Source organism: Gymnoscopelus microlampas (genome assembly GCF_963454915.1).
Source record: "Gymnoscopelus microlampas genome assembly, chromosome: 7".
NCBI lineage: Eukaryota > Metazoa > Chordata > Actinopteri > Myctophiformes > Myctophidae > Gymnoscopelus > Gymnoscopelus microlampas.
Genome location: NC_139944.1, coordinates 53081008 through 53094982, shown reverse-complemented (window position 1 = coordinate 53094982; position 13975 = coordinate 53081008). Strand labels below are relative to the sequence as shown.

Sequence of the window (13975 nt, the reverse complement as noted above, 5' to 3'; positions counted from 1 at the left end):
TTAAGTCATCATGATATGTGTTTTGTAAATTATAGTCCCATTCATTTAAACATTAATGATAAAGTAGGGTATGTTTCTAGGCTTTCTACTGGTTCTACCGAGTGAAGACCCGCCCTCGCTGTGGTTGCAGCCAATAGCATTCATTTCCGTTGATTGATTTGAAATCACTGAAAAATAGGCCTCATTTACGGTCTGTAGAAACCAATGGTGTGACGCTGTCCATATTTTATTACTATGGTTGAAACATTAAGTCAGTCATTAGTCAGTGATTGCATATACACTGTAAATGAATATGCTACTGTCACATTTCAGCAAACAAACCACCTGTCACCAGTGAGCACTTCAAATGAGAAAAGGCTACTTTGGGAACTATGGGAACAGGCAGGGTCATAATCTATCATCTAATCTACTGTATTTTCTTTTTCTACCCCTAGGAAGAGTTCCTCTCTCTGTCAGTGGACAAACTGACAGAGATCCTTGCCAGTGACCATCTCAATGTTCCCAAGGAGGACATGGTGTTTGAGGCTGCCGTGCTGTGGTTAGACAAGTGTCCTACCCGCAAGCAGAGCATTGAAAAGGTCAGTATTTCTCAGTCTCTTGTTGCCAGATGATCAGATCAGCTCCGCCTACCGATATGTCTGGGGAATTCTAAATGGAAGGTAGTCGCCACACACACACACTGTATGTATACATATTATTGGACTCATAGGCTCTGGTCCTGGAACTTAATACATTACAAATTAAGCTCTGATTATACTCTTATATCACTGCATGTCTTTCACTACATGTTTGGCATCTGCATAATTATGGTACTTTGTGGTACCAACATCCAGTTGGACTTACTGTAAATAATGAAGTGTTGTATTTGTTCTTGAAGGTGCTAGAGCAAGTCCGTCTGCCTCTTATCAGCCCCTCTTACATCCACCATATGATGACGTCTCTGGAGGCGATGAAGGAAGACGAGGGCTGCCAGAGGTTCATCTACGAGGCCAAGTGCCAGCGTCTCCAGCTCTACTGTCCCCCAGCACGCCCACGCAGGTCCACAGGTACCCGGCCTCAGTGCCTCACACATGCATGTTGCAGTAACTAAGTAAGTACATGTACTTGAGTACTGTACTTGAAGGAGCACGTCACCCATTTTCAATCTTCCAATAATTGGGTCCTCACTAATGACTCATTATAAGGACTCAATTTCCTGTCCACTCACTCTGCATCTTATGGACAGCTTATGGTGGGCTATGGACAGAAACCTGCCTACCAATGACATAATTGATGGGGATTCCAAGCTAATAGAAACTACAGTCTTCCCTGGAAAGTTAGCATGATGAATTTCTTTTTCAATAATCTTGTTTGAAATGACGACTGTCCACAGCCCTCCCCTGAAAGTTAATAGACAATTGAGCATTAGTGAGGACCAACTATATTAAGCTGAAAATGGAAAATTATGAATGAGAGAACAATGGGATCTGTTATAGCATACTAACCTTCCAGAAATAGAAAACAGTTTCTATTAGCTTGGATTAACCATTGATGATGTCACTGGTAGGTGGGTTTCTGAACTGTCCGCAGCCCTCCTCTGAGACACCGACCAAGTAGACACAAATGGTACCATTTTATAATGAGTGAGGACCAATTATATGAAGATGGGTGAAGTTTTTCTTTCTTTCTTTTTTGCGTGCACTTTGCACGCACACTCCCTGGAGGCCAAAGAACAACCTCTGCCCCAAATCTTTCACATCGGCCTGTTAGAGCACCACCAGGAGGCAGATCTTTGCTTAACAAATGTTTTGATATTACTCCTACAGATTTTGTCAATCGGTACACAGTATCTCTGTAGTCATGTGATAAAGACGGATCTGTCCGATTTCTTATATTCCATCCTTATTTTTTTGTTCAAGATTTTTATCCCACGATCTCTTCTTTCTTTTTTTTCTTTTCTTTTGCTAGAGTTGTTCTGATGGCTGCACTTTAACAACACATTAACTGCCAGAGTTCTTTCATAATGTACTCACCCCAGTGCCAGCAATTTGTGTTTTATAACCCTTTTCAACCGGTCACAGAATTGTTATATCCATTATTATCGTTTGTCTGGCTGTGTTTATATAAACACACATGACAGATAAAAAAGCACTCAAACAGTTAAGTTTTCTCTCTACGTCTCCATTCTGTCTCTCTACCCCTCCCAAATAGGCTGCAAACGTCATAAGTAAAGAAATATACAACCGGAGCTCTCCGTTCTTTTTTTATAGTCAGATCTGCGTTCTGGCAGCCCAGTGATGAATTCAATAGAACGCAGATCTGCGTCTATGGCAGTCAATGTGTAATAACAATAATTTGAACTCTTAAATGTACTCTGGCTCATCCCCTCCTTCTCCCCCTCTTGTAGCAGTGATAGTGGCGGTGGGCGGAGACGATAATACTAAGTATGTGTGTCGCACCATTGAGAGCTTTGATCCTGTGACCGGTCTGTGGAACACACTGGGACGACTGCCCTTCGCCGTAAAAAAATACGGTCTGGTTGTAACAGGTGAGGAGCACCACCACCACCAAGTTCCTATCACACTATACACATTTCCCTGTAGTAAGTCTGAGGACCCCCTAGGGGTCCCACAACCACTGATGAAGACTCATGAAGTAAGGCAGAGCATTGTACACGAGCCCAAACCACTACAGCTGATGATGAGCGTGCACATGTGACCCAGCACTATAAAGGATAAGTCATCTAGGCTTTTCTCATTTTGTTTTTTCATGTAATTTGAAAGCAGGTAATCATAGCTACAAATTGACATATTGCTTGTGCAGTTTGACCTACCAGTTTTCGAGATATGGCTTGTAGAATGATGTCCTGCAGAGATTCAGTGAACTGAGGAAACTGCCCTCAAAGGTTCACTTCTGTGATCTGTGAGATTTTAACACCTATCCCAGCATGCATTGCTGAAAGGTGGGGGTCTGAGGGAGGCCAGGTAAACACCTCAGATGCTGTCCCAGGGGCGAACTGCCTTTTCCCATACTGTTGGGAAGCCTCGACCCGAAGGGGCCTGCGGAAATACGAACACATTACACCCATCCTCCATTCACTACACTGGCTTCCCATCTCCGCCAGGATCGAGTACAAGGTCTCCCTCCTCACCCACCAGTGCATCTACAGCAATGCCCCCTCCTACCTAAAGGAACTCCTCAAACCCCCGAACTCCACCCGCTCCACCCGCTCACTCCGCTCCAAAACCTCAAACGCACTCGAGCCCCGCACAACAAATCTCCGCACCATGGGGGATCGGGCCTTCTGCTCAGCAGCTCCTCGACTGTGGAATGCTCTCCCAGACCATCTGAGAGCACCACAGTCCATTGATACAAAGGGGCCTAAAAACCTTCCTTTTTAACAAGGCATTTGCCTAGATAGAGATGTAGTTGTTTTATTCTTTTAAACTTCTACTGTGTTTTGCTGACTTGAATTGAAGTTTATTCATTTCACTGTCTTTTAACATTGTTGTCTTCTTCTTTCTTTTTTACTGTTTTTAAACCTGTAGCACTTTGAGATTTGTTTCAAATATAAAGTGCGTTACAAATAAAATGTATTATTATTATTATTATTACCTCGATAATCATTGGACTACCGATCCACTACCTCTGGGAGTCCGGGTTCGATTCCCGCTTGGGACAATGCTTTTTCAAACAACCGCGGACTACTTTTTTTCGCCGATAAAGTATAGTTTTGGACCATGACGGAGGCGCGCCGACTCAGCAGACCTTGAGGCCGAGGAGTCGCGCCCGAGCGCCTCCAGGCGCGAGTGCCCGCGACGACCGGCCGATGGTCTGCTAGTCGACTAAGCGCCGTCCGAGTTATGTACCGATAGGCACAGAATCGTAAATGATGTTCAATTCAATTTTATTAAAGTGTCAAATCACAACAAGTTGTCTCAAGACACTTGTTGTGATGCTTGTTGTGATGTTGTGGGGACTGCGTTTGCCCCATAGAGTTAAAGCCCCAACTGCCACTCACTGCACTAACATAGCCCGCCAGCCCCGCCCCCTTGTGCTTCAACGGTATGATGAAGCACAAGGGTGTTGAAGCACCAGGGTGCATTGTTCTCAAATGAAACTCGATAGCTTGGAGCTCAGCTCCCAGAGTCTTTTGAGTGAACACTTCACAGTTTTAAAAGAAATGGCAAAACTTAGCAAATCTACAAGCTATAGGCTAGTACCTAAATATTTTACCACTGTGCCATCCATCCAGCCCCCAGGCTGGAACAGTTATTGAAAAGTTGACACTAAAGTTCTTATTCATTTAAAAAAAGGAAATGATAAAAATGCTGCTATTAATTCACATTTAGCCTTTATAAAAGTGAAGCGCACAAATTGTCTTCTATTTTCACTATTTGAAACAGGGCTTAAGTTGTTAATTCATAAATGCATGTTTTCCCTTTTCACTACTGGCTTACTGTAAAAGAAAATACCCAAATGGGTCAGTAATGTTACACTGTGCAGAAATCCTAGATCTGCTATTTTCATGAAACATGTTTTGTGTTTGTGTATGTCGGACTTTGACGTTGATTGTAGCATCAGTTTTGATGCTATCTTGGAATGAATTGCATCATTTTAATCACAAGTACCTTTAAAATGGTATATAGCTTGATTATGTAGTAGGTGACACACACACTAGTGTACACGTGTTTGTTTGTCTGAAAAATAAATTAAAAAACGTGTGTTTCGCCGCTGCGACCGTGTGTTTCCACAACAACACACACCAACACACCGACTGGTCTTGTCATGTCTGTTTTATTACAAGCAAACTCGTTTTCTGTAAAGTTGCTAGTAAATATTAGTAGTTGCTTTTATTTGTTGTGAGCTTGTAGATCGGCTATTTCCAAATCGTCTATTTTCAAATAGCCTACGCATATTAAAGTGCTCATGTAGCCTAATAGTCACTCCCTAGTCACTATCCATATTATTTCTTTAAACAGAGCCACATTAACACAATCACAAAGTCAGCCTACTATCACCTCAAAAATATAGCACAGGTTAAAGGACTTCTGTCTCAGCAGGATCTAGAAAAACTTGACTACTGTAACTGTCTTTTTACAGGACTCCTTACTAATACCAAGATAGTGGAGCATATCACATAAAGCTTTAAATGGTTTAGGGCCAAAATACATTTATGATCGTGTAGGATATCATGAACCATCCAGATCTCTCAGGTCATCTGGGATAAAGGTCTGCTTTCTGTTCCTACAACCACAAATAAACGTGGAGAAGCAGCATTTCGTTTTTATGCACCACATGACATATCTGGAACAAACTCCAGAAACTTGTGTTTCCTTTGCTTGATGTTTTGTGTAAAGCACATTGAATTACCTTGTTATTGAATTGTGCTATACTAATACAATTGCCTTGCCTTGCCTTTAACAGTCTGGTTGTTTGAATCCCACCATAGGTTCTACTATGTACTTGGCTGGAGGACGTGTACCTGTTGGTCCAGGCTACACTACGTTCAGCAGGGAGATGTGGCGCTATGACCTTCATCGTAACACATGGTTGCAGATGGCTCCCATGAATGTAGCCCGCATTGGATTCAGTAAGACTGTCAAACCATGGCATTCATTTTACTTTTAGGGCTGGGACTCGATTAGAAAAAATAATCTAATTAATTAGAGGCTTTGTAATTAATTAATCGCAATTAATTGCATTTTAATCGCATATCAATATTTGACAGTGAAAAGCATTTCAAATGGATTTTGCCATACGTCTTTAAGTACATGTACTCAAGTACAATTTTGAGGTATTTGCCCTTGACTCTAGTATTTCCAATTTCTAATACTTTTACTTCTACTCCACTACATCTCAGAGGCAAATATTATACTTTTACTCCACTACAATTATTTGAAAACTTAAGTAACTAGTTACTTTGTAGATTTCGATTATTATTACAAAGCATACATTAACCACTTAAGCCCTATATCGGCCATTTGAAAATGGCAGATCTACAAGCGACCCGCACCGCATTGTGCACCCCCCCCACCGCACCCCTTCCACCCCCCCCCCATCCATTACAGATTCTGATTTGCCCAGCCAACATTATCTAGCAGGCTATGTGGGCACGTCTTCATTCATGTTTTCATGCACCGTGCTGGCTGCAGTTTGTTGTTGGTGCGCTGGTATGATCGGTCCGTCTGAAACTCGTCCAGTGAGAAACGTTCCGCGGTGCAAAAATAGGTGTGATTAAAATACGTAAAAACTTCTGTAATTAATTGATCGAAATTAATCGAAAACTTTGATAAAGTCCCGGCCCTATTTACTTTATTTTTGAATAACCGAGTTGTTGCCTGGGTTACACAAAAAGAGGTTGCATCAGTTCTAATGATCATGTTTTTTTGTTTTTCCTTGTCTAACCCCACATGGTCCATAGACCTGGTGATGCTGGATGGCTGTTTTTTTGCAGTGGGTGGCAACTATGGCTGTGATCATTACGGGTTGGCAGCGGACAATTTGGAACGCTACGACCCAAAAACCAACACTTGGCAGCTCATAGAGTCTGCCAACATGTCAGACTTCCGTTGCTACGGCAATCCTATGGTGGAACTAGATGGACTGATCTATCTGCTAGGTACAGTATGGAACACTAGATGGACTTATCTGTGGAGCAGGTGTATGCACCTGGAGGGTCAGCCTGCTGGGTTTTAAGAGGTTATGAATTTCATGTAATGTATGTAAAGGATAATGGCTAACTGTAAATGTCCAAATGCCCCTGATATTACTACGCATCCATCCTGATTTGTTGATAATGAAGAATGTTTTGCCATTTGTGTGTTCTCCTGGTCCTAGGTAGCACATATCCTTGGCAAAGAGATATGAAGAGATACTCGGTGGGCAAGTACGACCCTGAAACGTCTTTATGGACAGTCATAGCTCCTATGAAGATTCCACGTTGTTCTTCAGCTGCCTGTACTTTGAAAGGAAAGATCTACGTTATAGGTATCATACCTGTTCTTAATGGCTTTTAGTTCCATAATAAGCTCACTTCAACTTCACTGTTAATTTGGGCACATAATAGAGCACATAAAACAGCCACTATCCTGATCATGTCTGTTTATCTATAAGGTGGTCAGCATGTGACTCAGAACATGAAGCTGATCACAGATAAGTTGGTGGAGTGCTACAACCCCAAGACCAACCAGTGGACCATGTGCGCCCCAATGACGGAGCGACGCTGTTCTCCTGGCGTGGCTGTTCTGGATGGAAATATCTACATACTGGGAGGGACAGATAACAGTGGACAAAGGTAAGAAAGCCTAAGGAAAGGTGGCTTCTTGTTGAAGCTGGGCGATATGGACTAAATCAGATACCACAATATGTTTTGGCCTAATATCTTGATATCGATATTGTGACAATAATTAAAAAGAATACTCACCCCCTGATGTCTTGAATACAAGGATATGTTTTCTTTGTATAACATTCCTTTACGGTGAATGAAGAAAATACTTGTAAAGTAAATGCTTGTAAGTAAATATAGGCCAAGATTAATGGCAGCAAAACTATGTACAAAACCTGGTTATAAACGCCAAAACAACACTCACAGTGTGATCCCAAATAAGGCTTAAGGGAGTAGTTTGCCCATAAAATTACTAATTTTCTATCAATTACACACCCCATGAAGCCTTGAATTCATGGAGATTTCTTTGTTGTTTTTTTCTCGCATTTCTAAGCCAATAATTTGATGACCGGTGGAGGAGACTCAAATAGTCTCCATTGAGTCTCCACGGGTAATCAAACTATTGGCTTAGGAATTCGACTAAAACAAAAAAATCTCCATGAATTCAAGGCTTCATGGGGTGTGACTGTGTAATTGATAGAAAATCATTTTTGGGTGAACAACCCCTTTAAGTGACTCCCAGACAATATCTAGTCTCGTATCACGATATCGATATAATATTGCCCAGGCCTACAGTACTTGTTGTCCACACCAGACATTTGTCTCATTGCTGTTGGTCTCTCTTCATATAGACATAGATTTGTACTTTCCATGGAGCGGTACTGTGAAGAGACGGACACGTGGGAAACTGTGGGGCAGACGCCTCAAGGTTTCCACAGCCTCAAATGTTTCTCTCTGAGACGGAGGAACGATGCATCCACCGCCCAAGAATCTGAAGCTGCTGAATACAACGCCCAAGAATCTGAAGCTGCTGAATACAACGGCAGAGGCCGCTACTTTCAACTGTTTTATTAAAGTAAAATGTAATGCTATTTTAAGGCTGTAACAAATGTTTAGACCCCAAAAATGTTGAAATGTCTAGAATATGTTAAGCAAGGGATTATCAATGGGAAGCAGGTCATTATTGAGAAATAAACCCAGACAGAGTCTTCATCACCCTGAAGGGGTTTACAGTATTTCTCAATAATGACCTGCTCCCCATTGATTTCCCCGCTTATTGCACGGCTTCACGGCTTCTCTACATTGACCCAAAAGTAACAACAAAACTAAGGATTTCATTGCTTACGGTAATAAAAGTATTCCATTAATTAATGCCAGGTGCGTCCAGTGCAACGCAGTCGCCTCAGAAAACAGCGTAAAGTGTTGATAAAATATAATCAATATTCGGTTACTGCATTGTCTATTTCTCGCTTAAAATGTTTTCAAAAACATTCTTGTAAACAATGTTTAGCTGTAAATGACACGGTGTGTTTGTTTACATGGCTGGCATGTTGGATAAAGCATAAAATCAAGCAGCGCAGATTGATATGAGCAGGTGCTCTGAGCCTTTGATTAGACAGCGGTCATTATTCAAAAATAACAACGCTGAATTCAGTGATTGACCAATCGGAATCAAGCATTAAACCAAGCTGTGTAATAATGCAATATAACCAGTACATCATCTATATGGTAGACTAGAGTATGTTGATACAATATAAACTAGTACATCTGCATGGTAGAGTATACAATATAAACTAGTACATCTGTATGGTAGAGTATACAATATAAACTAGTACATCTGTATGGTAGAGTATACAATATAAACTACTACATCGGTATGGTAGAGTATACAATATAAACTAGTACATCTGTATGGTAGAGTATACAATATAAACTAGTACATCTGTATGGTAGAGTATACAATATAAACTAGTACATCTGTATGGTAGAGTATACAATATAAACTAGTACATCTGTATGGTAGAGTATACAATATAAACTACTACATCTGTATGGTAGAGTATACAATATAAACTAGTACATCTGTATGGTAGAGTATACAATATAAACTAGTACATCTGTATGGTAGAGTATACAATATAAACTAGTACATCTGTATGGTAGAGTATACAATATAAACTAGTACATCTGTATGGTAGAGTATACAATATAAACTACTACATCGGTATGGTAGAGTATACAATATAAACTAGTACATCTGTATGGCAGAGTATGTTAATACAATATAAACTAGTACATCTGTATGGCAGAGTATGTTAATACAATATAAACTAGTACATCTGTATGGCAGAGTATGTTAATACAATATAAACTAGTACATCTGTATGGTAGAGTATGTTAATACAATATAAACTAGTACATCTGTATGGTAGAGTATGTTAACACATTCCCTGCCAGGTATTAATTAATTAATTAATCCGCCACTGCTAGCGGTTTTACATTATTTTGAGTCTTTTTGATGATCCACTTTTTTTTTTTTCAACCCGGATGTAAACACACAATGTCTCCGTGGAGAGACAAGTCTCTCCTCTTCCCACGGAACAAAAATATTGTAACAAAAACGCAGTCTAGGAGAAGAAAACCGAGCTAGATGTGTTTTTCTAAATCACATAACATTGGAGTGAACGGGGTTATTTTCTTTTTGGATGACGTCATTTCCGGTTCTATCGTTCTCTCGCAGTCAAGGCATCATTCATAGGTTGGCAAAGAGCGCCCTCTAGCGTAATCACTAAAAACAAGACAAGTTAACACTTTGACAGGGGCCAGTTTGGAATTGCAGCCTTCTGAAGGTATTTTTTTTAGGACAGTTTGAAAGTGAGTAGGGTTTTACACTCCTTGACTTCTTTCGGTAGGGCATTCTACATTTTTGTTGCATAGCATGAGAACGAGTTAATTCCCTTGTTTGTACCAAATCTGGGTTGAACATGATCAGTGGAGTTGCCTACTGGTTGACAAGTAGTACAGCCTGAAGCTCATAAGTGCAATATCTCCCCTACCTGCCTGGCCAAGCAGGGATTCCCTCTTGGCCCAAATAAGTCAATTACCAAATATTTTTTCAAATCTGTCTATGACAACTTGTGTCATTTTTGTGAATTAATCATTTCAGAGCCACCGTCCCTCCAGGCTATGGGATACACGGCCGCAAGGCTATGGACCGGAACTATCCAATCGGGTGGAAGCTGTCCGTCTGGCATTTGGGATCTACACTAGCCAATTACAACGCTCCTCTGCCTCCACTTCAAGCCCGAAGGCTTCACGTTTGAGATCTGTTTGTTTTATACTGAACTGAACCAATGGTCCAGGGAGGCTTGTGAGTACAAAAAGGAGCATTTATGGAGCATTTAATGAACAAGATGGTGAACTTGAACTATGAATGAATGAACAATACCATGGAACATCATTAAAACGATTGTTATGGTGGAAATGCAGCACAAGAAAGCAATATTACAACAACAGTTTACGCAGAACTGTGATACTAAGGGGAAAAGGTGAACTTTAGCCATTTTAAAGGGAAATTTCACTTTCAAAACAAATCTGGGTCATTTCATCGTCTACTCAGGCTTTTGTGAACCCCCCAGACAGTTTTTAAGTTGCTTGATTCAGTATTTGAATATTTGATATTAATTTTATCAGACACGCCCCCTTCCTATAGAAACCCATTATAACTTCAAACTCCATTTTAACATGTTAGATTCATCAAAAGCACCCGTCCTTGGTTCTGGTGACTCATCCTGCCCTCCTAATACGTCGGGAGACCGTGTTTTTTCGATAACTTTTTTCATTTTATTTTTTTTGTATTTCATTTTTCTCATTTAAAACATTTTCTTTTTTTAATAAATGAAAAAAGTAATTGAAAAAACATGGTCTCCTCCCGTATTAGAAGGACAATATCAGTCACCAGAACCAAGGAGGGGGTGTTTCTGATGAATCCAACATGTTTAAAATGGAGTTTGAAGTTACAATGGGTTTGTATAGGAAGGGGGCGTGTCTGATAAAATGAATATCAAATATCGAAATACTGAATCAAGCAACTTAAAAACTGTCCGGGGTGCTCCCAAAAGCCTGAGTAGACGATGAAATTACCCACATTTCTTTTAAAGTGAAATATCCCTTTAATAACCCTCAGGGTCAGCTGGAAGTCCAAAACTTTTCAGGAAATGAATAAAATAACGTAAAATAACATTCACTGGATCCAATCTAGTTATTATTGTGTTCATACTTTTCATTGGTGTTATATCTGTCAGAGACACAAGACTCAAGAGCAGATTACAGCTAGTATGAGTGATATTTTTTGGTTAAAACAATATTTGTTTGTTAAAAGGTTAAAGCTCTATACTCTGAGAGAGTTTGTCCAGTAACAGTAAGTAAGTTCCCTGTCTCTCCAGCTCTATAATACAGGGGTCTTCAACGTTTTCAGCCCAAGGACCCCTTAGCTGAGAGAGAGAGATGAAGCACGGACCCCCACTATATTGTATAAAATTGTGTTTCAGATTCAACTTTTTTCCTATTTTTTTCTCTCTACATCTCTGTAAATCTTTGCCAAAAATAGCAGATCTACAAGCTCACAACGCCTCGCAGCGCGAGGCGTTGTGAGCTTGTAGATCTGCTATTTTTGGCTAATGTTCCCCTCAGAATAGGGATGCTAGGGTTCAAGTGGTATGGATGGGGATAGGGATGCTAGGGTTCAAGCCTGTAAAAAAAAAAACCTCGGTCACAAAGATTTGGCGGACCCCCTATAGTAGCTCTGAGGACCCCCTAGGGGTCCCGGACCCCCTGTTGAAGACCCCTGCTTTAATAGACAATACGTTTTGGTGGGTTGCCAAGTTCAGCCAATCAGGAGAGAGTACCCACTGTATAAGCTTCAATGTTATAGTGTTCCAGTTCCAATTCTGTCATTTTGCTTTGAGACATCATTTACAATGTATCCCGTATAATCCTGTATGAGTTCTCTCTCCTGATTAGATGCAATTGGTATCCTGGCCTGAAAATGTATTTTCTGTTTATTAAAGAGCTGGAGAAGACGGATCTTCCTGAACAAACACGAACAAGCAATGATTGATGTTGGAATATAGAGCTATTTAACACGCATTCTAACAAATACATTAATACATACATATCTTTTTGCACCTTTTAACAGAACTCGGAACGTGGAACAGCTTCAGTATGATGTTGCTGAACATAGACAAGGGGTAAACAAGATCTTAGTACTTAGTACTGGGGTCTTCAACAGGGGGTCCGGGGCCCCTAGGGGGTCCTCAGAGTTACGACAGGCGGTCCGCCAAATCTTTGTGTGATATGTTTTTTTTTTTTTACATTAACCACTTGAACCCTAGCATCCCTTTTCTGAGGAGAACCGTAGCCAAAAATAGCCGATCTACAAGCTCACAACGCCTCGCGCTGCGAGGCGTTGTGAGCTTGTAGATCGGCTATTTTTGGCAAAGAGTTATAGGTGTAGAGGGAAGAAAGAGCAGCAGAAGTTTATCTGAAACACAATTGTATTCAATATAGAGGGGGTCCCTGCTTCATCTCTCTCTCAGCTAGGGGGTCCCTGGCCTGAAAACGTTGAAGACCCCTGACTTAGTATACTTAGTACACAACCTCAGATGTTATAGAAGCTCTCAGGTTTTAATGGAATTATTACATTAAGTTTATCATTCATTGTCGTCCATTTCAGAGTTTTGAATGGTTTCTCCGAACTGCTGATGTAAATAACCTCAAGGAGTGTGTGTGTGTGTGTGTGTGTGTGTGTGTGTGTGTGTGTGTGTGTGGACATGAAGCTATGTGTAATGGCAGAGTATTCGTGGAATGGAGGGTCGGGTCAGGTGCTCTGTGTGGAAGGATTTAGACTGGATCACTAGACTGTGTTGTTAGCACACGAGGGGGTCACATGCACTGCAATCTAACAATGTCACAAACACAAGACAACCTCGATGCTAAAAACTGGTTTTATGCGAAACTACGTAACATCAGAGCTCTCTTTTAACCTTTAGAACCAAGATGTTGGTGTGAGCTTGTAGATCTGCTATTTTTGGCTAAAGTTCTCCTCAGAAAAAGGGATGTTAGGGTTCAAGTGGTTAAGGTAAAAAAGAAAATGTATATCACAAAGATTTGGCGGACCCCCTGTAGCAACTCTGAGGACCCCCTAGTGGTCCCGGACCCCCTGTTTAATGGCATGTATAAATCTACCCTGACCAGGGTTCCCCAGGTCTTTATAATAGGTCAGCTTATTTCCCCCCCCTCTACAGCAAATCTCTTCACGGAACAAACCTAGCTGGTCAACAAGCCCTGTAGATTGGCTGTTTTTGCCAAAATGTTCCCCCCAGAATATAGGGACACTATGTCCCTATATTCTGTGTGGTTACATGTGGTAATGCAGTCTTAACCTATTACAACCAGGAAAGCATCTGTGTCATTTTAGATTAAAAAATAGCAGATCTAAAACCTCAAATGTCAAATGTACAGAGCCAATATCCCAGTCAACTAGTTTACTAAAATATTGAGGGTTTAAGAGGTTAAAAGTATCAATACCCACAATGTAGAAATACTCTAGTGTTGCCATAAAGATATACTTACAGTATCAAACGTAAAAGTACTCATTATGCAGAGTGATCCATTTCCATTAAAATGAATGCACTATTAAATGTGTTCATAACTTGCAGCTGGTAAGTAAACCTTTCGAGCTTGTAGATCTGCTACTTTTGATGCCTTTGTGTGACGCTGTAGTATGATCAAGTAGGGCGCTAATTTAGGAAAAAACACAAAAGTGAA

At 40.7% G+C, this 13975-nt stretch overlaps 1 protein-coding gene across 3 annotated transcripts in view; it reads left to right on the top strand.

Annotated features, from left to right (window-relative positions):
• The window catches only part of LOC311049183 (kelch-like protein 23), a 30779-nt gene extending 19849 nt beyond the window's left edge, over positions 1-10930 (top strand). For 2 of the 3 annotated variants that reach the window (XM_084062670.1, XM_084062668.1), the window contains exons 5-13: positions 435-578; positions 878-1046; positions 2387-2527; positions 5432-5572; positions 6404-6601; positions 6820-6969; positions 7096-7276; positions 7999-8229; positions 10314-10930. In XM_084062670.1, the coding sequence (XP_083918796.1) occupies positions 435-578; positions 878-1046; positions 2387-2527; positions 5432-5572; positions 6404-6601; positions 6820-6969; positions 7096-7276; positions 7999-8221 (1347 nt within the window). In that variant the 3' untranslated portion in view covers positions 8222-8229; positions 10314-10930. The remainder of the gene's footprint in view (positions 1-434; positions 579-877; positions 1047-2386; positions 2528-5431; positions 5573-6403; positions 6602-6819; positions 6970-7095; positions 7277-7998; positions 8230-10313) is intronic. The other variant, XM_084062669.1, reaches the window with a different exon arrangement.
• Positions 10931-13975: the final 3045 nt, after the last annotated feature.